Here is a 26,869-nt window from a genome sequence, read left to right on the forward strand (position 1 = left end):
GGAGGGTGAGCGAAAGACCACGTGGTTCTTTGTTGCTGGCTGGGACTAAACCACGACAGTCCTTTTTGGCACCCAACGTGGGGCACGAAGGGTTGAGATAATGACAGATCCAACCAGAGCATGTTAAAACAAATTTGTTATACGCATTTATTATATTAGTTAAATAGTCACTGGCCACAATGTTGCTTTGTTTGTTCACATGGCTGTGTTATGTAAATTCTTATATGCCCTGTGATGCTGTTTATCGCCTCTGGGAGAGGGATCAGGATTATCATTTTGCTGTCCTGTGTAATAACGACTTATGATAACATCACTGCTCTCGTGGTTATGTTGGCGCGTTTATGCGGCATTGCTGTCCTGCCTGTACCTCGGACGCCATCTCTCGGAAATTATTAATAATCATACCTAATCTATGGGGAAAATGGGGGGGGGGGGGGGGGGGATATTTTCCTCAGCTCTCTTGCCTCCCTTTTCTCCTTCGGGCCAGGTACAACAGCTTTTGAGAATTCTGAATATCCTTGGGATGTTCAAACCAGTATGGTCCTGTTGCTATGTCTCCTGAATGCATTTCAGGTCTTGTTTAGGGTTAAACAACTATTTAGGAATACCACCCAGAGATCTGCCCTGAGGCTGGATAGTCATGGGTGGCATGGCACGTGGGAGAATATGGGCAGGTATCTAGAGAACTTCTTGCATCCAGTGGTTTGGAATTTCACCCCTGAAGGACCCTGATAAAGCGACAGAATATTTGAAAGGAAAATGCTGTGGCTGTTCCAGAGAGGCACAACTTACTGCACTGTGCTGGGCCCTGGCCAGTATCTACCGAACACTGCTCAATATTATGCAGCACCCTTGGGGGAAAGAGGGAAACCATACCGATTGGCACTGCGGCTACTCCAACCCCGGTAACCAGCACTCAGCTGAACCAGACAACCAACCCATGCCAGTATCAGTCATGCCTATATAGAAGAAGAAATACACAAAGAGATCGGTTCGCTTAGTAAAGGGATGATGATGAACCAGGGGCATCATGAGAACAGGAGGAAGAGGCAGAACCACAGATAATCACCCGATCCCTATCCCTGAGTGAGCTGTGAGATATGCGGAAAGATTTCAGCCGCCATCCGTGTGGGCACTGTTGAGGGATATTAATGGTTTAGCATAAATAAGTAAGTTTTAAGTAGAATAAATTACTTAGGGTTATAATATGGTGTAATTTGTGCTGCTTGCTTAGCTCTACTTAGCATGAGTAACTAGATTTGCTGAAACCTTTAGGCCATGAGAAAGCTATTCTTCTTAGTAATTTTCCTAGCAGATGGTGCAGTGTTATTTAGTCTTTTAGCATGGAAAAGTGCTGGATATCCTACTGATGTTTTGGCAGTGTTTCTCTCAAGTTCAGGACTCTTCGGTGCCCCATGTTCTGCCAACAAGGGCAAGTGCACAAGGAATGTAAATCAGAAGATACAGAGGCTCGAACCCTTGGCTGAAAATGCAAATCGACAAGATAAGAGCCTGCCTGCCTGGACACAGGAAAATAATCCAATTAGATGTTAGAAAACCCCAGACCAAAAATCACTATTGGACTAAAAGATGCGTGGACAGCGCGCAAGGGACAGGTGTATAGATCACAAAGGTATAATTGCCCAGGGATTCTTTTATTCAGGGCCTCTCTCTTTGGAGGCACCCAGCCCAGGCTGCTCTTGCTGCTGTACCTTCTAATTAAATTAATTTATTTTATGAAATCTGTCGCCTGAGACTCTGCTGTGGAAAACCTAGGGTCAAGCCTGAAGAAGGAGGAAGTGCGCTCAGGAGTAAGTGTGTCTGTGCAACACCATGAATCGTGTGTGAATGCTCAGGCAGCTGCTTCTCCTTCAACAAGCACATTGTCACCCGGCTGCTCCGATGCTGGGATAACAGGGCCAGTAGCTTGGAATTAGAGGGTAGGGAAGCCAGGCAGCTGGGATCCCTGTCTAGGGAGGGGGGCATTGACAAAGTGATTGGGAAAAAGACAAGCTCTCAGCCTCTGGAGGTGACTCCTGTCAGGTGTGAGGGAAAGGTACCCCTGCAGTGAAGATGATGTATGTCACCCAGGCAAGTGGACCCCCATGGAGAGAGGTATCCAGTACCTGAGGGTATTAGCTGTGTGGGAGATGGTTTATTATGACCCGGACAACATGCAGTGACTCACAGATCCTGATGAAGTCCAACGCATGCGGCCTATGTGGTGGAAGTTAGTACGGAGCGAACCATTGTCATATGTCTGCTCGTTGGCAGTGATAGAAAGGAAAGGCAAAGAGGGACCAACGGTGGACGAGGTGGCTGGCTGACTCTGGCGATATGAAGAAAGTATCTCTTCCTCCCTTGTCTTGGCTGTGGAGAAACTGTCCCAGAAGGTCCAGCAACTTGAAGAGACTATGTCCTACTCCCCACCTGTACGGGCCAGTATCTCAGCTATTAGGAGTAGGCATTTCTCTGCTTAAGAGAGAGGATATAGAGGGTACACACCACGAGGCACCCTGTGGTTTTTTACCTGCGTGACCATGGAGAGGACATGAAGAAGTTGAACAGACAACCTACCTCGATCCTAGAGGCACGAGTACGTGAGTTGCAAGGAAGATCACAAAAGGGGTTCCTTCCAGGAAAAGCGCCACTCCGGTTTCCAGCGGGCATCTCCCCAGGCAGAGTAGAAGGCCTGATCTTACTTCTGATCCTCCTGAAGGAACTTCCAAGTCATTTTTGCCAGAAGTGAGTAATGAATACTATGACCGGGATTAGAGGGGCCCTGCCTCCAGCCAGGTGGGGGAAAGGGACAACCGGGTTTATTGGAAGGTGTGGATTCGATGGCCTGGCACGTCAGATCCACAAGAGCATAAGGCTCTAGTGGACACCAGTGCACAGTGTACCCTAATACCATCAAGCTACAAAGGTGCAGAACCCATTTGTATTTCTGGAGTGACAGGGAGATCCCAGGAGTTGACTGTACTGGAAGCTGAAGTGGGCCTAACTGGGAATGAGTGGCAAAAGCATCCCATTGTGACTGGCCCAGGGGCTCCGTGCATCCTTGGCATAGACTACCTCAGGAGAGGGTATTTCAAGGACCCAAAAGGGTACTGGTGGGCTTTTGGCATAGCTGCCTCGGAAATGGAGGAAATTAAACAGCTGTCTACCTTGCCTGGTGTCTCAGAAGACCCTTCTGTTGTGGGGTTGTTGAGGGTCAAAGAACAACAGGTGCCAATTGCCACCACAACGGTGTATCAGCAGCAATATTGCACCAACCAAGATTGTCTGATTCCCATCCATAAGCTGATTCGTCAACTGGAGCCAAGGAGTGATCAGCAAGACCCACTCACCCTTTAACAGTCCCATATGGCCAGTGCAAAAATCTAATGGAGAGTGGAGGCTAACAGTAGACTATCGTGGCCTGAATGAAGTCACGCCGCTGCTGAGTGCTGCCGTGCCGGACATGTTAGAACTGCAATACGAACTGGAGTCCAAGGCAGCCAAGTGGTATGCCACAATTGATATCGCTAATGCATTCTTCTCGTTCCCTCTGGCAGCAGAGTGCAGGCCACAGTTTGCTTTCACTTGGAGGGGGGTCCAGTACACCTGGAATCGACTGCCCCAGGGGTGGAAACAGCCCTGCCATCTGCCATGGACTGATCCAGACTGCACTGGAACAGAGCGAAGCTCCAGAACACTTGCAATGCATTGGTGTGGCGGTATGCTCTCCCTGTTTTGCTCCCCCCCTCCCCTGGCTCCTGCTCGGGCCTTGGCCACCATGGCCATCACAACATCAGTTGTGATAACTTGCACCTGGACTTTGGGGGATGGCTGGCAACATAGTCAAAATACTGTCTGGAGTGGGGACCTAGAAATTTTGTTCCCATGAGAATATGACTATAGGTCAATTATCTTACTGTATAAATAGTGGACAGCCCAAGAGCCCTTTGAGCTCTCCTGTATGGCAGCGGGCTGCACGCCAGGATCTCCCCTTTTGTGAGGACGCTCGCTTAAGGTTCTACTCCTCGAGGTTGAGAGATTCCTTGCCGCAACAGATTCTCGGTAAGTGACTAATAGCATGCTAAACTTTGAAATCTTAGCTAAGTAATGTAAAGGATTGATTGCGCATATATAATCCTTTAGACATAAACCGTTGACCAAGTCTGGGACTAGGACTGGATCCAGCCGCACCTAGACTCGTGACTCAACGGGAGGGTCGCCCTGACAGCTTGCTTGACCCTGTCCTCTATGCAGTAAATAATAGAGTGTACCTTGACATCGAATCTCATAAAACACTATCGCATTTACTACCGGTTTTATCGCACTTACTACTGATTTTGTTAAATCACTGTTTCACCTTAATAAATATTTCACTACTTCACTCTAACTAGTGAAGTTAATCACTCCGTCCGTGACAATTGGCAACAATATCATATGGGGAAATACAGCAGAAAAAGTTTCTGAGAAAGGGAATAAAACAGTTCAAATCCTTCTGAGAGCCGGTTTAGCCATAAAACAAAGTAAGGCCAAGGGACCTGTGCAGGAGATCCAGTTTTTAGGAATAAAATGGCAAGATGGATGCAATCAACAAAATAGCAGCTATGTCTCCACTGACTAGCTAGGAAACGCAAACTTTCTGAGGCACTGTAGGTTTTTGGAGGATGCATACTTCAAATTACAGTCTGATTGTAAGCCCTCTCTATCAAGTGACCTGGAAGAAGAACGGTTGTAAATGGGGCCCTGAGCAACGACAAGCCTTTGAACAAATTAAACAGGAAATAGTTCATGCAGTGGCTCTTGGGCCAGTCCAGGCAGGGCAAGGTGTTAAGAATGTGCTCTACACCGCAGCTGGGGAGAACGGCCCTACCTGGAGCCTCTGGCAGAAAGCACCAGGGGAGACTCGAGGTCAACCCCTAGGGTTTTGGAGTCAAGTATACAGAGCATCCGAGGCCCGCTGTACTCCAACTGAAAAAGAGATGTTGGCAGCATATGAAGGGGTTTGAGCTGCTCCGGAAGTGGTTGGTATGGAAGCACAGCTCCTCTTAGCACCTTGACTGCCAGTGCTGGGCTGGATGTTCAAAGGGAATGTCCCCTCTGCACATAATGCAACTGATGCTATGTGGAATAAGTTGGTCACACTGATCACACAGCAGGCTCAAATGGGAAACCCCAGTCGCCCAGGAATTCTGGAAGTGATCATTGACTGGCCAGAAGGCAAGGATTTTGGAACATCACCAGAGGAGGAGGTAACGCGTGCAGAAGAGGCCCCACCGTATAATAAACTACCAGAAAATGAGAAGAAATATGCCTTGTTCACTGATGTATCCTGCCAGATTGTGGGAAAGTATTGAAAGCGGAAGGCTGCTGTGTGGAGTCCTACATGACACGTTGCAGAAGCTGCTGAAGGACAAGGTGAATCGAGCCAGTTTGCAGAGGTGAAAGCCATTCAGCTGGCTTTAGACTTCGCTGAACAAAAAAAAAAAAAAAAAAAAAAGAGACTCATGGATGGTGGCAAATGCTCTGTGGGGGTGGCTACAGCAGTGGAAGCAGAGCAACTGGCAGCACAGAGGCAAACCCATCTGGGCTGCCCCATTGTGGCAAGATATTGCTGCCCAGATAGAGAATCTGGTTGTAAAAGTACATCACGTAGATTCCCACGTACCCAAGAGTTGGGCCACTGAGGAGCATCAAAACAACCAGCAGGTGGATCAGGCTGCTAAGATTGGAGCAGCTCAGGTGGATCTAGACTGGCAACATAAGGGTGAATTACTCATAGCTTGGTGAGCCCATGACACCTCAGGCCATCAAGGAAGAGATGCAACATATAGGTGGGCTCATGACCAAGGGGTGGACTTGACCATGGACACTATTGCACAGGCTATCCATGAATGTGAGACATGCACTGCAATCAAGCAAGCCAAGCAGTTTGTCACAGTTCAGGCCAGGTTGGCCAATGACAAGATGACAGATGCTCTCCCCCACCTCTCACTCCAAGGAGAGGAAGAACAGAGTTTAAGAGATTTATGAGTTTAGAAAAAACTGAACTACTTCAATGAAACATTAATAATAAAATAAAAAGGAAATAATGAAATAGATATATGTAAATATATACAAAACCATATCAAGCTCCCAGGGTGATGTCACCAGCAAGCACCGGGGAAATTGCAGGCTGGATTCCAGACCACTCTAATGGGGACCAACAGTAGACAAACTCACAAAACCCTCCTCATCAAAGAGGAGCCAACCTGACCCTTTTATAGGTTTTATACTGAGCATGGCAGATGGGATGGAATACCCTATTGGTCAGTTTGGGTCACCTGTTCTGTCCCCTCCTCCCCACAGGTGCAAACCCTCCACAGGGTAAACAACCAAGTCAGCTGACCCTGATTGCCACAGCAACAAGTATAAGCAAGAGCCTCTCTCACTGGACAGAAAGTTGGCTCTGCTCCACCCCAAATTGAGACACAGTTAAATCCTCTCTGGTGTGGAGGATGATGGCTGAAATATAAATATGGGGAGGCCTGGCAGATTGATTATATCACATTCCCACAAACCTGCCAAGGCAAGGGCTGTGCGTTCACAATGGTGGAAGTAACCACCGGATGGCTGGAAACATACCCTGTGCCCCATGCCACTGCCCGGAACGCTATCCTGGGCCTTGAAAAGCAAGTCTCATGGCAACATGGCACCCCAGAGAGAATTGAGTCGGACAACGGGACTCATTTCTGAAACAACCTCATAGACACCTGGGACGAAGAGCATGGCATTGAGTGCGTCTATCGCATCCCCTATCATGCACCAGTCTCCGGGAAGATAGAACGGTACAATGGACTGCTAAAAGCTACACTGAGAGCAATGGGTGGTGGGACCTTAAAACATTGGGATACACATTTAGCAAAGGCTACCTGGCTAGTTAACACCAGGGGATCTACTATTCAAGCTGGCCCTGCCCAATCAAAACCTCCACGTACCGTAGAAGGGGATAAAGTCCCCATAGTGCCCATGAAGAATATGTTAGGGAAGATGGTCTGGGTTAGTCCCGCCTCAGGCAAAGGCAGACCCATCTGCGGGACTGCTTTCGCTCAAGGACCTGGGTGCACTTGGTGGGTGATGCGGAAGGATGGGGAAGTTCGATGTGTACCTCATGGGGATTTGATTTTGGGTGAGAACAGCCAACGAATCAAATTGTATAATGTTAATGGCTAAATAACCCTGCCACTGTATGTCATCACTACTACAATTGCTATATGCCATATCAATGGTACTACAGTAAGAAGCACCCAAACTAATGACGGATGAACTTTGATGAAACCGAGCAAAGTGCAGCGGTGATGGGACCAGAACTGGCTTCAGGAACTGGTACCCGGCAACTTCCTCGAGATTGACATCTTCAACCTGCAGACCGTGGGCGTAGGCCGCACCAGCCGCGAGCTCCAAGTACAGTGCCAAACAGTCCAGCACCACACACCATCTCTTCTGTCCTGAGAGATTGTTATAACAGATGGAGCCCACAGTCATGGATTAAAATGAACTCAACGGACATTTTAGAGGGATGGCCCATAGACTAAGGGAATGATATCTGTATGTATAGATGTATATATATCAAAGACAGGGAAAAGTGGTGGTGATTAATTGGAAAGTGTAAGATCTGGGCATGACGTAGATGGTATAGAATAAGGGGTGGATAATGTCTTGGTTCTGGCAGGGATGGGGTTAATTTTCACAAGGAGCTGGGATGGCTGACCCAAACTAGCCAAATGGTCATTTGATACCATATGACAGCCATGCTCAGTATATAGCTGGGGGAGCTGGCTGGGGGAGGGCAGGAATTGCTGGTTGGGAGTGGGCTGGGGCTTTTCTGGGCTCTGGTTGGTGAGCAGTGGTATGTTAATTGTGTTTTGTATATTCCCTTATCAGTATTATTGTTGTTGTTTTCCTCTTTGCTGTTCTGTTAAACTGCCTTTATCTCATGAGTTTTGCCTTTTTCTTCTGATTCTCCCCCTATCCTGCTGTTGGGGGGGGGAGGAAGTGAGCAAAAGACTGCGTGGTTCTTTGTTGCCGGATGGGGCTAAACCACACCAGGCACCTCTCCCAATTGCCATGATCATTTGAATATTATTGAGAGTGACATCGTAATGGCATTAGCCAGCTCCCTTGGCGCTCGTGGGCGCATCCCATCAGGGCCTGTGAGCTTATGTATGTCCAGTTTGCTTAAGTGTTCCCTGATCTGATCCTCTTCCACCAAGAGTACGCCTGCCTTGCTCTGGCCTTTCCCCCTGATCTCTGGGACCTGGGATTCCTGAAGGCCGCTCTTGCCAGTAAAGACTGAGGTGAAGAAAGCATTCAGTATCTCAGCCTTTTTCTGTGTCCTGTGTCATCAGGCCCCCTGCCCCATTCAGCAGCGGGCCCGCGTTTTCCCTTGTCTTCCTTTTGCCACTTGTGTACTTATAGAAGCCCTTCTTGTTGCCTTTGGTGGAGGTGATCCTTGAATATTAACCAGCTTTCTTGGGCTCCTCTTCCCTCCAGGGCCTTATCCCATGGAACTCTTCCAAGCAGATCCTTGAAGAGATCGAGACTGCTCTCCCGAAGTCCAGTGTTGTGATCTTGCTTTTTGCCCCCTGAACTCTGCCATCTCATGGTCACTGCAGCCAAGGCTGCCTTTGACCTTCGCATCCCTACTGAGCCTTTCCTTGTTTGTGGGTATGAAGTCCAGCAGAGCACCTCTCCTCATTGGCTCCTCTGTAACCCGTGTCAGGAAGCTGTCATTTGATGCTATCCGGGAACCTCCTGTATTGCTTATGTCCTGCTGTGTTGTTCCTCCAGTAAATATCGGAGTGGTCAAACTCTCCCCCCCCTTCCCCCCCCCATGGACGTGAGGCTAATTCTAGCTGTCTGTAGCTGTGATGTAACTTGATTTTAGTGTATGAGGTTTCTCTTCTGTTCCACAGTTAACATGGTTAGCAGGTAACCTTTTTTTCTTCAGTTAACGAACGTCTCTTGCTAATGCCTGTTCTCAAATTGTAGAGGGAAGGTAAAGAGAAACACCTTATTTTTTTTATTTTTTTTTCAAGTTGCTGGGTATTTTGCTGATTTGTCTGGATCTTATAATTTGTGTACTTACAGAATAGAATTGTATGTAAATCTGGTTTTATTTCTGTCTGAAGAGATGATGTCAGAGATGCTATTTTAAAAGGATGGTTAGAAGCAGCAGAGCAAAATTGTACTTTAACCTTATGTTGGAAGTGAAGCAGTAAGTAAACTGAACATAAGTGCATATATAAATGGAAGCTTCAGATTCGGAAAAACAAAAGTGGAACAACATTTGATGCTGGAAAAAGTTGGAAGAGGAATTTTCTGGGGTTTTGTTTTGGTTTTTTGTGTGTGTGGTTTTTTTAGTCAGTACTTCTAATTAACATCAGTTGAAGGTTATTTAATCTAAGCAGCGAATGGAGACTCTTAACCTGTCCTTTGTCAAGTTTTTATTTTTTTGTATGTTATCTCACAGAACTTCAGCACGGGAATTATGCACTTCACCTACTGGCCTACCCTATTGAGAAGCATACTACTACTCTTTTTCTTTTTTTTTTTTTTTTTTTTGTGGCTGGGGAGGAACACTAATTTTGCTGTTAGGGGGCATAGATCTTTTCAGCATAGGACCGCATCTGTTGTTTCAGCCATAAATTCTTAGGATTCCTGCAGTAGTTTTCCTGTTTCCCCCATATCTTCTTTTTTCCTTTAAAAAAACAAACAAAAAACCCCTTGGTATTTATCTCACTGGTGGGCACAGTAAGAGGACGGAGAAGGCATCTTATTTCAACATTGTGTTTGTGTTGCAGAGAAGTATCCCGATGAAACAAGAATTCTGTGCTATTCTGTATTCCTCTAGATTATGGTCGACACCAATAAAATTTTACCAGTTCTTGACAAGTTCCCTCTACTGTTTTATATACTTTCAGGCAATCTTAATTATTATTTTTTTTATTATTATTTTTATGTAAAACATTTGCTTGATCACTCTGGAATAGAAAAAAGTGTGGGTTTTTTTTTTTGCATGGGTCTATCTTTAAATCATGTTTTATATATTTATAAATATACTGTTTATAGTTGAGGACTGTTATTAGGGGACCTGCTTACTGAAACTTGTTACTTGAAGTAGTCTGGGATTATGTCAGTGGGAATAGCTATTAGCAAAGGCTTTGAAGAAAAGTACAAGAAAAGCTGAGGTGGATAAACAGAGTATTTTATTATTTTATATAGACAACTTTCCTCCTAATTTCTTCTGTAGAAGCTGAAGAACTTGTCTTTTTTTAATTCTTTCTAAGGTAGCTAACAGTGTTGCTTAACTTTAAAAAAATACACGTTACAAAAAGATTTTATGTTTATCTTTCTATTAATTATTAGTGTATACAAACCAGTGTTGCTAAATAAACTTGTAAGCTGCGGTAGTATTTGAGGAAAGATGAAGCCAGCTTGCTAGGGCACTCGGTGTACCCATTCAGTGTTCTGATAATTTAGAAGCCTGATTTTTGCAATGATCGGGTTCTACAAAACATCATTCTCATCTTACTGTTCAACTTTATATTTTCAACAACTACTTGGGACCAATTTCACATAGAAACAATTTTTTGTTGTTGTTGTTAAAGGTTGGTTGTTTCATTTTGTTAACACTGAAATTATAATACTTGTCCATCCTTAAGTGGGATTTGAGTTTATATAAGTATAAAGTTTCCTCGGGTAGGAATATGTATGTTAATGTTAAGGTAGTTTAGCTATATGTAATTGTATTTAAAGGAGTTGAGTATGTAACTATATGGAAATATTTAAAATCTTAGTTTGCTGTTAAGGAATCCTGTCATTGGCTCAGCAGGGGTGGGTATATGATTTTCTCTTATTAATACCTACTTATAGATTTTTGGGAAAGGGTTTCTTTTATGAACTTCCCCATGCAGAGTACGTTGCTTTATTTTTCTGGGACAGTTTCCAGAAACTTAGGTTAACGATGGACTTAGATTTAGCTAATATTTGATAATCAGCTCGGGAGTCTATGGTGATTCTGTGTAGTTTGTATAAGCAGTTTTTCTCTAAATAAATAAAAAAAATAGGTCTACCTGTTTTTTCTGTAAAATTATGCATATGTATATACACATTCCCCCATATGTGGTGTCCCCCCCAAAAGGATATTCTGTCTGTGGCTTACTCATTGGGGTTTGTTTGGTTATTTTATAGATAACATTTATATATAGAAAGTTTGGTGCAATTTAAAAGGAATCATAAATCAATTAATTCTTTTTCCATATATCCATCTGTTAGTAGAATAAATAACGCTGGAAATTTTGCAAGATCCAAGCTTGAATAATTGCTTAGTCCAGAAGATTAAGGAACGGCTTGCATTGTCTTGTTCAAACTACAGCCAGATTTCTACACCCTTTCTTTTTACAAAGATTTCTGTACTTCCTGAGCATCTGTGGAGAGAGGGTATTTTTTGTTTTTCTTTCTACTCCTTGGCAATCTAAGGGATGCTACGGAAATGTCTTTATCTTTCCAAAAGCAGAATGTAACAAATAACCTCTGTAATAATCGTCTTATTGTTTCTAGACTTGAATATAGAATGTTTTATTTCTACCCATTACACGCACACAATTAATAGAATCGTGAGGTTGCAAGTCATTCAAAACAAGCGTTACAAGTTGCATAGTTTACGTCCTATTTGTTCTTTTAAATACACCATTCTTTTCTTAGTTCTACATGCAGTTCTTTTACATCACACTATTGGATTCAGTGCGTATATGGATTGTACTCTATAAGCAATTCCCACCTGTTCCTATTGCAGGTGTGAAGCATTGGACATCTATCAATTTAGGCATTGTTTCTATCTTGGATTTTAGCGTATAAAGCTCTGAATTTCAGAGTTTTCTCATTAGAGCAGCAGTTCCTCACTGATGAGACATACCTCACTAGCATCAAAGATTAGGTGAGTGGAGCACAAAATAAAAAAATAAACCAAACAACCTGTGCTTGGTTAGTTTGGGCTCTAATCCAGAGCTGTGCTGCTGACTGGGAGATGAAAACAAAGATTGGTATGAAGTAAGGTTTGGCACTAGTAGAGGTGGGGACTCTATATTTCAGTCCCTTGGAACACCAGCGTTGCTTCCAATGAGCAAAGCTGACTGAGTGGGTAGAATAGTAAATGGATGAGGAGAAAGTCCAAGAAGGCTGGAGGTAGGAGAGGATGAAGTGCAATGAGAAAGTCAAGGAAACGTTGGTCCTTTTAATGAAATCAGTGGCAGACAAGAAGACAAACAACACTTTAGAAATTCTTAACTATTGCCAACCAAAATCTGATGATTTGCACAACACTATTAATACTGTTTCCATAGGAGCATTACTCCTAGTTTAAACAGAAAAAAGCATATCTTTGACCCGAGGGCACAAGAATGAAGCATGTAAAAATGAGATACTTCTTGCTAAGAACTTTAATGAGTTCCAGAATTAATTTCCTAAGCTGAGCTTTCAGTAAGAAAACGTGAGCTGCTTCAAGAGCCTATTTAGCTAAATTTCACCTATTTACTGCTGCTTTTTTTTTTTTTCCCAAAAGGCAATCAATGTTCTTTTTAGTAAAATATATATATATATATCAGGTAGGATTGGAAGAAATCTTTTGAGTTGCAAAGCTTGATCTTATGCTGTTGTCATGTCTCTGTCTATTTTAAAGCTTATTACACTGTTTGTCCTTACAGTACTCGAAACTTTTAGAACCTTGCTTTAATAAAGTTATTAAAATGTATTACCTTTTGAATGTACACTTATTTCACCTTCTATCCTTGTTTAATCTTTTTAATAAGATTTATTGAGGTTTTTGCTTCATCTGTTTGGTGTAAGTCCATAGTTTGTGTATGCCCTGAAAGTATTTTAATGGCTGGTATTGGTAATGTGTACAACTCCCACAGTTAATGGCTTGGCACAGCTGGTATACTGAGGAATGCCTATGAGAGTGACTTTCCATTTTAGTTGCTTGGTTCCTAATCTTGAAGTGCAGCAGTGTTCTGTTTTTCTACATACTGTTTCAAATGGGGTTTAGAACAGGTAACTGAGAAAAGCAGACTTATTCTTTATTAGGCTTATATTTGCTTCGTACCTCCACTTAGAAAAGATGTATAGGGATCAAAAAAGGATTAAAACCCCCACTTTCCTAGAAGAGTATGCTGGATAAAGGAATAAAGGACAATCGCTTGGCTTTTTTGGTCATCCATCTGTCGTCCGGTCCCGTGTCCTCCCATCCCCGTCCCGAACTTTTTTAGCTTCAGATTAGTTTGAACTCTTTTGTTTCATTATCTTACACATGCATCCATCCACTGTAGAAGTTGAAAGGTTTGCAGAGCTTTTTCTGTCAGGAAGTTTTGTAAAGCAGAGGACTGCAAAGACCCAGTCAAAAATTGGTAACTAACAAGACAGAGGAAGGCATGGAATTTAATAAAGTATGAGTGAAACTTATCTTAATTGAATCTTTATGAATAATGTGCATAGAGGAAATAATACAACGGTGCATGATATCCGCATAAATCTAACAAAGATGGGACAAAGTGTTAAAAGGCATAGTTTGTATAAAAAAATGATGATGCTAAGAATGCAGTTAACATTTTAGGCTGAGAGAAACTAGAAAGGCTAATATGAAGCTTGAACAGTGAAATATGAACATCAACTCTTCAGATATTTATTATCAGGGATGGAAAGCAGAATAAAAAAGAAACAAATGAGAATACAAGATATCTTGGTTGTTTTCTCCCGTCTTCATGAAACTGTTCTTGAGATTTCTGTATGCCACTTGAAATTGAGGATTTTTCCTGGTTCAAGGTAATTGTATCTCTGCTCCTAATGGGAATAGAACTCACATAGCCTCAGGAAATGATAATAAGATTCGGTAATGCTGTGAAAGGTATGAAGGTGGTGATTATGAATTTATAGGTAGGGAGCTTTGACCATGTCTCCTAGAAGTTGTCCACTCTTGGATTTTGTTGAAGCAGTCAGGTATGGCTAAGGAGAAGAGTGAAATGGGTGTGGCATTCATGATGGATTTTTCTACTCACTATAACTTGGTTTTAGACTGAAACAGGGAGGTTTCCAACAGTTATCAAAATCTTCATTTCTACTAAGTTGCTGAAAAACATTTTTGCTCCTCTCCAGTGCTTTCTCCTTCCATTCCTTCCTCCCTGGGCTACTGTGTTCCTAAGTTAAAATTGCAGCATACTGTAAAAGCAAAATGCTTTAGTGGAACAACAAAGCCTCAATATTTGATTTTCCCATATGTAAAAAGGAAATATGTAAATAAAGGGATCTGGTTGAACCACATGACCTGCTTCCACACATGGTAGCAACTGCCTCCTTCCAGATGGTAAATTCACTATCTACTACCTCTTTGTGAACAGCCTGTCTTTCTTGTAGTGCTTCAATGTTGGGGGCTGCTAAGTGTCCTGTGACTGTCCCGTGAGCTTGCTAAAGGGCTGCAGTGTAATAACATTCCTGCCCACAGTAGAAGGTCTGTTAGCTGGGCCTAATGAGACTGGTGTGACTAGTTTTCTGGTACCTAGCTTCTTCAGTGAAACAGTGGAAAACTAAGGAGCTCTTGTTTGTAGGCCAGAGATGACAACTTTAACTCCCTGTGCAACTCATTTCATGAAATTCATGACCTGGCTTATGGCTCTCAACTACATGAAGTGGCTGAAGTGTCAGGAATGGTCTCTTATGCAGCTGTATGTTGCTTGTGTACATATCACAATGCACAGAATCCAAGCTGTTTATGATTTCGTAGTTGTGTCTTCATTCTATTTGTTTACTGTAATTAAGGTTGTGATGCATAGCATTGGAGATTTGAACATGCTGCTTTTGATTTAAACTGACAGATGGAAATATTTCCTTGCACAGCATCTGATTGCTTTGGAAGTCTATTATTGATATTCTCAGAATTAAAAAAAAAAAAATTAAAAATTGCAATATAGGTAACAAGTTAGTTATAGCAATGGTTAAACAGCTGGTCATGGAAACAGCTACCTAAAACTATGGTCTATAATTAGTAAGACATCTTGTAGTTGGAACATTTCATAACCTCCTGTTGCAAGGCTACTTATGTTTTCTCTTTTGATGCACCTGATAATAGCTATTGTATTGTCAGGGCACTAGCTGTGTGATTTAGAATGTTGTTTAGTTATATTTGCTCAAAACATTGTGAAAATAGTGGATTATTGTTGTGATTTAACCCCAGCTGGCCACTAGGCACCACACAGCCACTTGCTCACTATCCCTCAGTGGGATGGGGGGAGAATCATAGGAGTAAAAGTGAGAAAACTCCTGTGTTGAGATAAAGGCAGCTTACAAATTAGAAAAAGGAGGGGGTAAAAAAAAACAACGGGGGATGGACGGACGGATGGATGGACGAATGACACCAAAACAACAAACAAACCCCAAGAAAAACAAGCCATGCAAAAGAAAACAATTGTTCACCACCAACTGCCTGATGCCTAGCCAGTCCCTGAGCAACTGCAGCCCCGCCAACTTCCATCCCCCAGATTTATTGCTGAGCTGTGGCAGTGTATGCATCCCCCTTCCTGCTCCTGCTCAAGCCACAACTGCCAGTGGGGGTTGTGATGAGTTGCTCCTGGACTTTGGGGGATGGATGGCAACAGGGACCTAGATTTGCTGGTATGCAAATATGACTATAGGCCAATCATCCTTATAAATAGTGGACAGCCCAGGGCCTGTTGAGCTCTCCTGGCATGGCAGCGGGCTGCACAACAGGATCTCCCCTCGAGTAGGGACGCCTCTCAAGGTTACTTCTCAAGGTTAAGAGATTCCCTGCCACAACAGATCCTCGGTAAGTAGTTTATCGCATGCTAAACTATGAAATCTTAGCTAAGTGACATAAAGGATTGATTGTGCACATATAAGCCTTTAGACGTAAACCATTGACCAAGTCTGGGGCTAGGACTGGATCCAGCCACACCTAGACTCCTCTCTGAGAAGGAGTTTAGAAAGCAAAGGGGTCCTTTCTGAACCTTGTCTCAACTGTCTGACCCTGTCCTCTATGCAGTAAATAACCAAGTGTACCTTGCCATTGAATCTTGTTAAAACTCTGTTGCATTTACTATCAAACTTTGTTAAATTGCTGGTTTATATCAATAAATATTTTGCTGCTTCTCTCTTACGAGTTGTTATGGTTTGAAGAACCCACAACAATTTATTGTCGTTTAGACAATTATTCTATCGCCTGATGACCCCTTCCCACCTTGGAAGGGGAATCGGGGAAAAAACAAGGAAACCCAAGGGCTGAAATATAAACAGATGTAATAGAATAAGACTAAATAATTAACATTAATGATACTAAAGAACCAGTATTGATCCCGATACCAATATAAAATATACAAGGATTATACTCAGCCAATTCTATCAGTAGGAAGCTGGGCGCTCCCAGCAGGGGACAGCAAATGTTGGACACTGTGAGTGTTACGGCTTTGGGAGGAAGGGAAGGCCTCAGGGGTCCGGCACCGGGGCAAGAAGTTCTCAGGATCACAGCCATCGTAGAAGAGAGAAACTCCTCAGCAAACTTTCTAATTTATATTGAATGTGACGTTCACAGTATGAAATAATCCTGTTGGCCAGCCTGGGTCAAGTGCCCGGATCTCGCTCCCCCTCATCCCTGCACCTGGCAAGGCTCAAAAACACTGAGACCTTGAAACCCGCATACCATAGCCGGCTATAAAGTAAATATTTTCACGAATTCAGACACTAGAGTCTTCTAAAAATGCAGTTTTCCCCAGCATTAGAAGAGACCTTACTGAAAAGTAAAATTAAAAAAAAAAAAATTAAAAAGATAAATTAGTCCCGTGTCGCTCAAACCAGGACACGAGTGTAGTGAATCACTCCATCCGCGACATGAGCATGATGTCATATGGTATGGAAATATCCCTTTGGTCAGTTGGGGTCAGCTGTCCCGGCTGTGTCCCCTCCCGACTTCTTGTGCACCTCCAGCCTACTCACTGGCAGCGCAGTGTGAGGAGCAGAAAAGGCCTTGACGCTGTGTAAGCACTGCACAGCAGTAACTAAAACATCCCTGTGTTATCAACACTCTTTTCAGCACAAATCCAAAACATAGCCCCGTACTAGCTTCTATGAAGAAAACTAACTCCATCCCAGCCAAACTCGGTGCAATTATCATCACTTAAACCCTGCAAAGTTAATGTTGGAAATACAAAAGTGTTCCTAGTTAGGACTAGGCAAGAAAATAAGAGGTAATTAGAAATTATAGGGATCTTGTCCTTGGCAATGATGAAGGGTATAAATCTTAGTAGTAGTGAGTTACTGTTTGAAATGAGTACATTTGGTAAGTCATGGCCAGAGGGGCAGCTTTCTTTTTATGAATAGCTAGGCAAGTTATTTTACTTTGATATCCTCCTATCCAAACTTTAATTCTTTTCATGAGATGAATATTATAGTGCACTGTAGCTAAGACAACATTTTTGCATCTCTTCAGGAAAAACATATATTTGGTGTAAAGTTGAGAGATGTTAAACATTGCTTCTAACTGAACGCATTAAGCATCTGGCAATTGGAACCACATCAAATTTAAGTTATTGATCTTGACCTATAAAATTCTAAATGTACAGAGCCTTGTTAGAGAGTATCCTGGGTCTGACTGGGCTGGACTTAACTTTCTTCATAGCAGCCCCTATGGTGCTTTGTTTTGGATTTGTAGCTAAAACAGTGTTGATAACACACTGGAAGTATCAAGGCTTTCTCTGTTTCTCACTCTGCTCCCCCCGCCCTCCAGCAAGTAGGCTAGAGGTGGGCAAGAAGTTGAGAGGAGAGACAGCCAGGACAGCTGACCAAAATTGGCCAAAGGGATATTCCATACCATATTAAGTCATGTTCAGCAATAAATAAAAAAAAAGGGAGGGGGGTGTGTGTGTCTTCCAAGGTAGCCATTGCTCAGAGACTGGCTGGGTGTTGGTCTGCTTGTGGGAGGTAGCAAGTGATTGTCTTTGCATTGCTTCTGTTGTTTTGTTTTCCGTTTCCCCCAGCCCCCTTCCTTCGTTCTTCCTTTGCTTATTACGCTTTGTCTCAACCCACAAATTTTCTTGCTTTTGCCCTTCCTATTCCCTATCCTGTTCTGCTGGGGGTTGGGAGGAGTGAGCAAGCAGCTGTATGGGTTAGATGCTGGCTGGGGTTGACCCACCACAGACGTGATCTAACGTTGCCTCAAGCGCTATACAATGTACAGACAAGACAACTCTTTCACTGGTTTAACTTGTTTTAATCAGGATGAGGAGAAGCAAAGGAGAGAGCTATACTAACAAGACTGCAGCTTTGCCAATGTAAACAATATCTACGCTGGTACTGCTTCTGCCAGTATATGTGATCTGTATCTGTATAGTTTATTTGACTTTCATTCTGATAGAAGTTCTCAAAGCCAACTTTCACTTCCATTTCATAGAAGAAATGTTTCTGGCAAGATTTTTATCAACAGCTAAGCTGTTCTGTTGGGGGGTTTTGTTTGGTTGTTCTTTTTTGGTTTTGGTATTTTTTTGCTCTGAACTTTGCAATTTTTCATTCTTTCTTGTGTATGTTAAGACAAAAGATCACTTTCATATCTCTTCCAAAATGCTTTTTTTGCAACTCTTGCAAGACATACGTGAACTGGTAGAATCAATAGGTGAATGATCTGAAATAGTTGATAATTTAAACAGTATAAAACAGTAGCTGTATAGAAGTTTTCCTTTTTAAGAGGTTTTGAGAACAACACTTGGCAACACTTGGCTTTGCTCCCTCCACTGCTGCTTCCCCCCATTTGATTGTTTGGGGTAGAAAGAGGTCTGATTAGAGTTTTGTAAATAAAAGAAAACTGAGGTAAGGGTAAGGAATGTTTGAATGATGAGTCTAACCTTTGCCTTAAACTGAAGTGTTCTTTTGTCATATTTTGCAGTCTGTGAGTTGCTGTGCATCTGTATTTGCTTTTAATAGGCTTCATGTTGGGTTTGGGGAAGACTTTTTATGGCTGAAATAGGGTATGGTGACTGCTGTGTTGGTGCAGGCTTTGATACTGTGATCTGTTTGTCATTTTAGAAACAGGTTATAGCCTGAATTGAAGCCTCAGTAGGCTTAAAATACAACAGCCTGTGTCAGATCAGTTACCTCTGGTTCTGCTCGTTTACTGAAAATGAGCAAATTGAGGAGGAAAGCAGCAGCTGGTTATAGAGAGCCTTTGTCCCCTTTGGATGGTTCAGAGCGCTTTCCTCCAGTGCGAGTTATTTGGGGAAATGGTTTATCTGAACCTGTGAAGCTTTAAAAAAAATCTGTGTATTGGAAATAAGTAATTTGAGAGAGGTTGCACATGTAAACATCTGCTAGCTTTATTTGAAACAAAGGTTTGGAATTGCATCAGTTTTAACAGAACTTTCATTAGTTTCACAGGTCTGTTCTGTGAGAATAAACAGAAGCCTTAAATTCTGACACCCATTGTTACATTGTTTTTTAGGTGGTATCATGGAAAACTCGACAGAGCAATTGCAGAAGAACGTCTTCGGCAAGCGGGAAAACCTGGAAGTTACCTTATTCGAGAGAGTGATCGGAGACCGGGTTCATTTGTGCTTTCATTCCTTAGTAAAACAAATGTCAATCATTTTAGGTGAGAATTAAATGTTTTCTTTTAAAACAATGTAACCTGTTTATTTGTGGGTTTTTAACTTAGTATAGTATAGAACACAATTGTATTATAAACTGAATATTTTTTACTTTTCTTTTTATCCATGTATGGTGTAGCTCTTTACTAGGGTTTAGTTGTTTTAAACCATGCTACTTAAAAATTCCTTTACAGGCTAAAAAATGAAAACGTGAGGAAACCAACAGGAACAGAGAAGCTTGTCTAAAGCTGTTGTGACTAAATTTACAGTAACATGCAGGCTTCTTATTAGTAATCTGAGGAGATTGTTTTGAGTCTATTCCTCAGTTATTGCAGCTCACAGGACATACTTGAATGTCAAGGTCATAGCAAATCTGGGTGCTTCCTTTATAAGAAAGAAATAACAAGGAGAAACAAAGCAATTATGTATTTAATAATATGAGGATTTGCTGGAATCAGCTTTCAGTATGTGTTAGAATTGGTTGTTCTAAATACAAATAGCCCTTTATCCGAAATTGTAACCAGGATTATTTTACCATTAGGAAGTTACATACATTAATTTATTTTCATTTAGTGTAAATGAGATATGAAGCGCTCGAATGTTAGTCAGCAAGTAGTGTGCTGCCGTGTGATGTTCATCTTCACAAAATAGGATATCAAGTGCATCTTCAGCAGTAGAAAAAGCCTTTGTCAACTATCTAGATAAAAAGAAATAAACAGAAAGCAAATTTACTTGCAAAGCAAACAGAAATAGCATGCTCATGTTTGCATCCTGTTCTCTGAGCTAACAATTCATGCTTCTCAGCTATACTGATTCTTGTTTGGGAACTGGTTACTACACAGCAGTAGTAGAAAATTAAATTATGTTAATACTTGCTTTAAGTGCTATTTTTAATAACTTCTGCTTATTGTAGCCAATATCAGGTGTTGAATGTTGGTTCACGTTCACCATAAAATTGTTTGTGGCATCTCAGATAGAAAATGGGAAACCATTAAAGACTACTTTCTTAGAAAGGGATCCTTACAATTTTTTCAAATCTTAAAGAATCTTTCCTTCTTAGATCCATTAAATATGTGAAGAGACAAATATGCGTCCACTGAGTCCCACAGACTGGGAGTGTCACTTTCACCAAAGCTTGTTCTTTGCCAATTGCAGCCTTCCAAAAATGGGTGAAATTTCCATTGCTCAACAATCTCACTGATATTTTGTTTCCTAAAAGTGTTATTTTTCAGATTAATCTTTCCTTACATGTTTCTGTTTGACTAAAATACCAATATTTTAGGTGAAAGTTTTCCAGATCCCCCTCCCCCAAGTTGGATATGGGCATATGTTCATGCAGCATGTGATTGACAGCTAGCGTATGAGTCCATCGAAACTAAATTCTTTTTGGTTGAAGTAGTATGGTTGGTTTTGGTGAGTTGCTGAGTGATATAAAATATTGGGAAGGAAAATCTTTATCTTTTCATCTTGTCCTTCAGAATTTTCTGTGACTACAGAAGTCTTTGTATTTACTAGTCCAGTGTGTTCTGAAGAAAGGTTTCGTTTTTATTTTTATTTAATAATAAAATGTGAAACACTAAATTTCATTTAGGAGCCTAATCTCTGAATAATTTACTATGGATTCTATAAGGAATCTGGTAGAAAATATGCCAAGAGATCTAGTCTAGATCCTTAAAGTTATATTATTTTCTGACTCCCCTTGCAGTGCTATATGCTTAAAAAATAATAAAATATAATAATATAGTTTAAACAACTGACCTGAGAAGAAAGATTTTATTTTTTTTAAAGCAGGAATGTATCAGAATACTGACCTGTTGAAGAAAAATAGAATAAAAGTGTAAGCAACCAACTACAGATAAATAATATACTCATCTGAGTTTCTCAGCAGTGAAATTTGTTTTTTCCTTTTGTTTTTGAATTGTTCATGAACTCTGTAAAGAAGTCAAATGCTAAGTAGAAAACTAAGTAGTCAGACATTTAACCTTTTGTACTGTAATTTTTTTTGAAATATCTTTAAGATAACTTGTCTTCTGGAAACTGGAGAGATGGGTAACATGATGATAGATGTTAAGTTTTTTTTCTTAAGTGAAATCTGATTAGTTGACTAATAGTTTATCTCAATTTCTTGCATTTTATTGCATATTTTTATCTTCACTGATCAATGACATTATATATTCTTAGACTTCGGTTTGTGAAGGCATATCATAGGACTTCCTCCTTTGGCAGAAGTGCTCACCAAGCCAATTTTCATCATTTATCAGCAGTCCTGGCTAACCGGGGAGGTCCCAGTTGATTGGAGGTTAGCAAATGTGATGCCCATCTATAAGAAGGGCCGGAAGGAGGATCCGGGGAACTACAGGCCTGTCGGTCTGACCTCGGTGCCAGGGAAGGTTATGGAGCAGGTCATCTTGAGTGCTATCACACAGCACATGAAGGACGCCCAGGCGATCAGGCCCAGTCAGCATGGGTTCATGAAAGGCAGGTCCTGCTTGACAAACCTGATCTCCTTCTATGACAAAGTGACCCACTTAGTGGACGAGGGAAAGGCTGTGGATGTTGTCTACCTGGACTTTAGTAAAGCCTTTGACACCTCTTCCCACAGCATTCTCCTGGAGAAACTGGCTGCTCATGGCTTGGATGAGTGTACTGTTCACTGGGTAAAAAAACTGGCCGGGCCCAAAGAGTTGTGGTGAATGGAGTTAAATCCAGTTGGCGGCTGGTCACAAGTGGTGTTCCCCAGGGTTCAGTATTGGGGCCGGTTCTGTTTAATATCCTTATCAACGATCTGGACGAGGGGATTGAGTGCACCCTCAGTAAGTTTGCAGACAACACCAAGTCTGGCGGGAGTGTTGATCTGCTTGAGGGTAGGAAGGCTCTACAGAGGGATCTGGACAGGCTGGATCGATGGGCCGGGGCCAATTGTATGAGATTCAACAAGGCCGAGTGCCAGGTCCTGCACTTGGGTCACAACAACCCCAGGCAGTGCTACAGGCTCGGGGAAGAGTGGCTGGAGTGCTGCCTGGTGGAAAAGGACCTGGGGGTGTTGGCTGACAGCTGGCTGAATATGAGCCAGCAGTGTTCCCAGGTGGCCAAGACGACCAACAGCATCCTGGCCTGTATCAGAAATAGTGTGGCCAGCAGGACTATGGAAGTGGTTGTCCTCCTGTACTCGGCACTGGTGAGGCCTCACCTTGAATACTGTGTTCAGTTTTGGGCCCCTCACTGCAAGAAAGACATTGAGATGCTGGAGCGTGTCCAGAGAAGGGCAACAAAGCTGGTGAAGGGTCTAGAGAACAAGTCTTACAAGGAGTGGCTGAGGGAACTGGGGTTGTTCAGTATGGAGAAAAGGAGGCTCGGGGGAGACGTTATCACTCTCTACAGCTACCTGAAAGGAGGTTGTTGCAAGGTGGGTGTCAGTCTCTTTTCCGAAGTAACAAGTGATAGGATGAGAGGAAATGGTCTCAAGTGGCACCAGGGGAGGTTTAGAATGGATTTTAGGAAAAATTTCTTCACCAAAAGGGCTGTCAAGCATTGGAACAGGCTGCCCAGGGAAGTGGTTGAGTCACCGTCCCTGGAGGTATTTAAAAGACGTGTAGACATGGCACTTAGGGACATGGTTTAGTGGTGGACTTGGTAGTGTTACGTTAATGGTCGTACTCGATGATCTTCATGGAATCCTAGAATGGTTCGGGTTGGCAGGGACCTTAAAGATCATTGACTTCCAACCCCCTGCCATGGGCAGGGACACCTCCCACTAGACCAGGTTGCTCAAAGCCCCATCCAGCCTGGCCTTGAACACCTCCAGGGAGGGGGCATCCACAACTTCTCTGGGCAACCTGTTCCAGTGTCTCACCACCCTCACACTAAAGAATTTCTTCCCGATATCTAATCTAAATCTCCCCTCTTTCAGTTTAAAACCGTTACCCTTCGTCCTATCACTACACTCCCTGATACACTCCCGTCTCTCCTGTAGGCCCCCTTTAGGTACTGGAAGGCTGCTAAAAGGTCTCCCCGGAGCCTTCTCTTCTCCAGGCTGAACAACCCCAACTCTCTCAGCCTGTCCTCACAGGGAGACGTGCTCCAGCCTTCTGATCATCTTTGTGGCTCTCTGCTGGACTCGTTCCAACAGGTCCATGTCCTTCCTGTGCTGAGGACTCCAGAGCTGGACGCAGTACTCCAGGTGGGGTCGCACCAGAGCAGAGGAGAAGGGCAGAATCACCTCCCTCGACCTGCTGGCCACACTTCTTTTGATGCAGCCCAGGATGTGGTTGGCTTTCTGGGCTGCGAGCACACATTGCCAGCTCATGTTGAGCTTCTCGTCCACCAACACCCCCAAGTCCTTCTCCACAGGGCTGCTCTCAAGCCTTTCTCCGCCCAACCTGTATTTCTGTATTTGTGCCTGGGATTGTTGTGTCCCAGGTGCAGGACCTTGTACTTGGACTGGTTGAACTTGAGGAGGTTCACACGGGCCCACCTCTCAAGTCTGTCCAGGTCCCTCTGGATGACATCCCTTCCCTCCAGTGTGTCGACCACACCACAGAGCTTGGTGTCGTCGGCTAACTTGCTGAGGGTGCACTCAATCCTGCTGTCCATGTTTCTGACAAAGATGTTAAACAGCACTGGTCCCAGTACTGACCCCTGAGGAATGCCACTCGTCACTGGTTGCACCTTGGGCATTGAGCCTTTGACTGCAACCCTTTGAGTGTGGCCATCCAGCCAGTTCCTCATCCACCGACTGGTCCATCCATAGAATCATAGAATGGTTAGAGTTGGAAGGGACCTTAAAGATCATCGAGTTCCAACCCCCCTGCCATGGGCAGGGACACCTCCACTAGACCAGGTTGCTCAAAGACCATCCAACCTGGCCTTGAACACCTCCAGGGATGGGGCCTTCACAACTTCCCTGGGCAACCTGTTCCAGTGCTTCACCACCCTCACAGTAAAGAATTTCCTCCTAATATCTAATCTAAATCTCCCCTCTTCCAATTTAAAACCATTACCCCTTGTCCTGTCACTACATCTCCTGACAGAGAGTCCCTCTCCGGCTCTCCTGTAGGCTCCCTTCAGATTTTGGAAGGCTGCTATGAGGTCTCCCCGGAGCCTTCTCTTCTCCAGGCTGAACAACCCCAGCTCTCTCAGCCTGTCTTCATAGGGGAGGTGCTCCAGCCCTCTGATCATCTTTGTGGCTCTCTGCTGGACTCGTTCCAACAGGTCCGTGTCCTTCCTGTGCTGAGGACTCCAAAGCTGGACACAGTATTCCAGGCGGGGTCTCACGAGTGCAGAGTAGAGGGGTAGAATCACCTCCCGCAACCTGCTGGCCACACTTCTCTTGATGCAGCCCAGAATCCGGTTGGCTTTCTGGGCTGCCAGTGCGCGCTGCCGGCTCATGTTGAGCTTCTCATCCACCAACACCCCCAAGTCCTTCTCCTCAGGGCTGCTCTCCAGCCATTCTCTGCCCAACCTGTATTTGTGCCTGGGATTGCCACGTCCCAGGTGCAGGACCCTGCACTTGGCCTGGTTGAACTTCATGCAATTTGCACGAGCCCATCTCTCAAGCCTGTCTAGGTCCCTCTGGATGGCATCCCTTCCCTCCAGCGTGTCGACCGCGCCACCGAGCTTGGTGTCGTCGGCAAACTTGCTGAGGGTGCACTCTATCCCACTGTCCATGTCACTGACAAAGATGTTAAGCAGTACTGGTCCCAGTACCGACCCCTGAGGAACTCGTCACTGGCCGCCAATTGGACATTGAACCATTGACCACAACCCTTTGAGTGCGGCCATTCAGCCAGTTCCTGATCCACCGAGTGGTCCATCCATCAAACCCATGTCTTTCCAATTTTGAGACCAGGATGTCGTGCGGGACAGTGTCAAACGCTTTGCATAAGTCCAGGTAGATGACGTCTGTTGCTCTGCCCTTGTCCACCAAGCCTGTGGCAGTATTGTAAAAGGCCACCAAATTTGTCAGGCACGATTTGCCCTTGGTGAAGCCATGCTGGCTGTCTCCAATCACCTCCTTATTTTCCATGTGCCTTAGCAGAGATTCCAGGAGGATCTGCTCCATGATCTTGCCAGGCACAGAGGTGAGGCTGACTGGCCTATAGTTCCCTGGGTCTTCCTTTTTTCCTTTTTTGAATATCGGGGTTATGTTCCCCTTTTTCCAGTCAGCGGGAACTTCGCCAGATTGCCACGATTTCTCAAATATGATGGAAAGCGGCTTAGCAACTTCGTCCGCCAGCTCCCTCAGGACCCGTGGGTGGATTTCACCAGGTCCCATGGACTTATGCACCTTCAGGTTCCTTAATAGGTCTCGAACCTGATCTTCTCCTACTGTGGGCAGTTCTTCATTCGCAGAGCCCTTGTTTTTGCCTTCCGTGACTTGGGCAGTGTGGTTAGAGCCCTTGCCGGTGAAGACTGAGGCAAAAAAGTCGTTCAGTAGCTCAGCCTTATCCATATCCTGGGAGGCCAGGTCTCCCGTTTCCTTCCGGAGAGGGCCTACAACTTCCCTAGTCTTGCCTTTGTCCCTGACATATCTATAGAAGTTTTTCTTATTGTTTTTGATGTCCCTGGCTAGATTTAGTTCTGCCTGGGTTTTCGCTTGCCTGATCTGGTTCCTGGCCACTCAGACAGTTTCTCTATATTCTGCCCATTCTACCCGTCCCTGCTTCCACCCTCTATAGGCCTCCCTTTTGGTCTTGAGCTTGTCCAGCATCTCCTTGTTCATCCACACAGGCCTGCTGGCTATTTTGCCTGACTTCTTTTTTGGGATGCACCTCTCCTGAGCTTGGAGGAGGCGATCCTTGAATGCCAACCAGCTTTCTTGGGCCCCTCTCCCCTCCAGTTCTTTCTCCCACACTACCCTGCCAATCAGATCTCTCAGGAGACCAAAGTCTGCTCTTCATCAAATCCATCAAAGTCATCAAATCTTCATCAAAGTCATCAAATCCGTGTCTCTCCAGTTTAGAGACCAGAATGACATGCGGGACAGCGTCAAACGCTTTGCATAAGTCCAGGTAGATGATGTCTGTTGCTCTCCCCTTATCTACCAATGCTGTAGCGCCTTCGTAGAAGGCCACCAAATTTGTCAGGCATGACTTGCCCTTGGTGAAGCCATGTTGGCTGTCACCAATCACTGCCTTATTTTCCATGTGCCTTAGCAGATTTTCCAGGAGGATCTGCTCCATGATCTTGCCGGGCACAGAGGT

At 43.7% G+C, this 26,869-nt stretch overlaps 1 protein-coding gene across 3 annotated transcripts in view; it reads left to right on the plus strand.

Annotated features, from left to right (window-relative positions):
* The window catches only part of LOC141476553 (ras GTPase-activating protein 1), a 94,909-nt gene that overhangs the window by 3,870 nt on the left and 64,170 nt on the right, over window positions 1-26,869 (plus strand). For all 3 annotated transcript variants that reach the window (XM_074165236.1, XM_074165238.1, XM_074165237.1), the window contains one exon: window positions 19,523-19,672. In XM_074165236.1, coding sequence (XP_074021337.1) covers window positions 19,523-19,672 — 150 coding nt within the window. The remainder of the gene's footprint in view (window positions 1-19,522; window positions 19,673-26,869) is intronic.

The sequence above is a fragment of the Numenius arquata genome, chromosome W (assembly GCF_964106895.1).
Source record: "Numenius arquata chromosome W, bNumArq3.hap1.1, whole genome shotgun sequence".
Classification (NCBI taxonomy): domain Eukaryota; kingdom Metazoa; phylum Chordata; class Aves; order Charadriiformes; family Scolopacidae; genus Numenius; species Numenius arquata.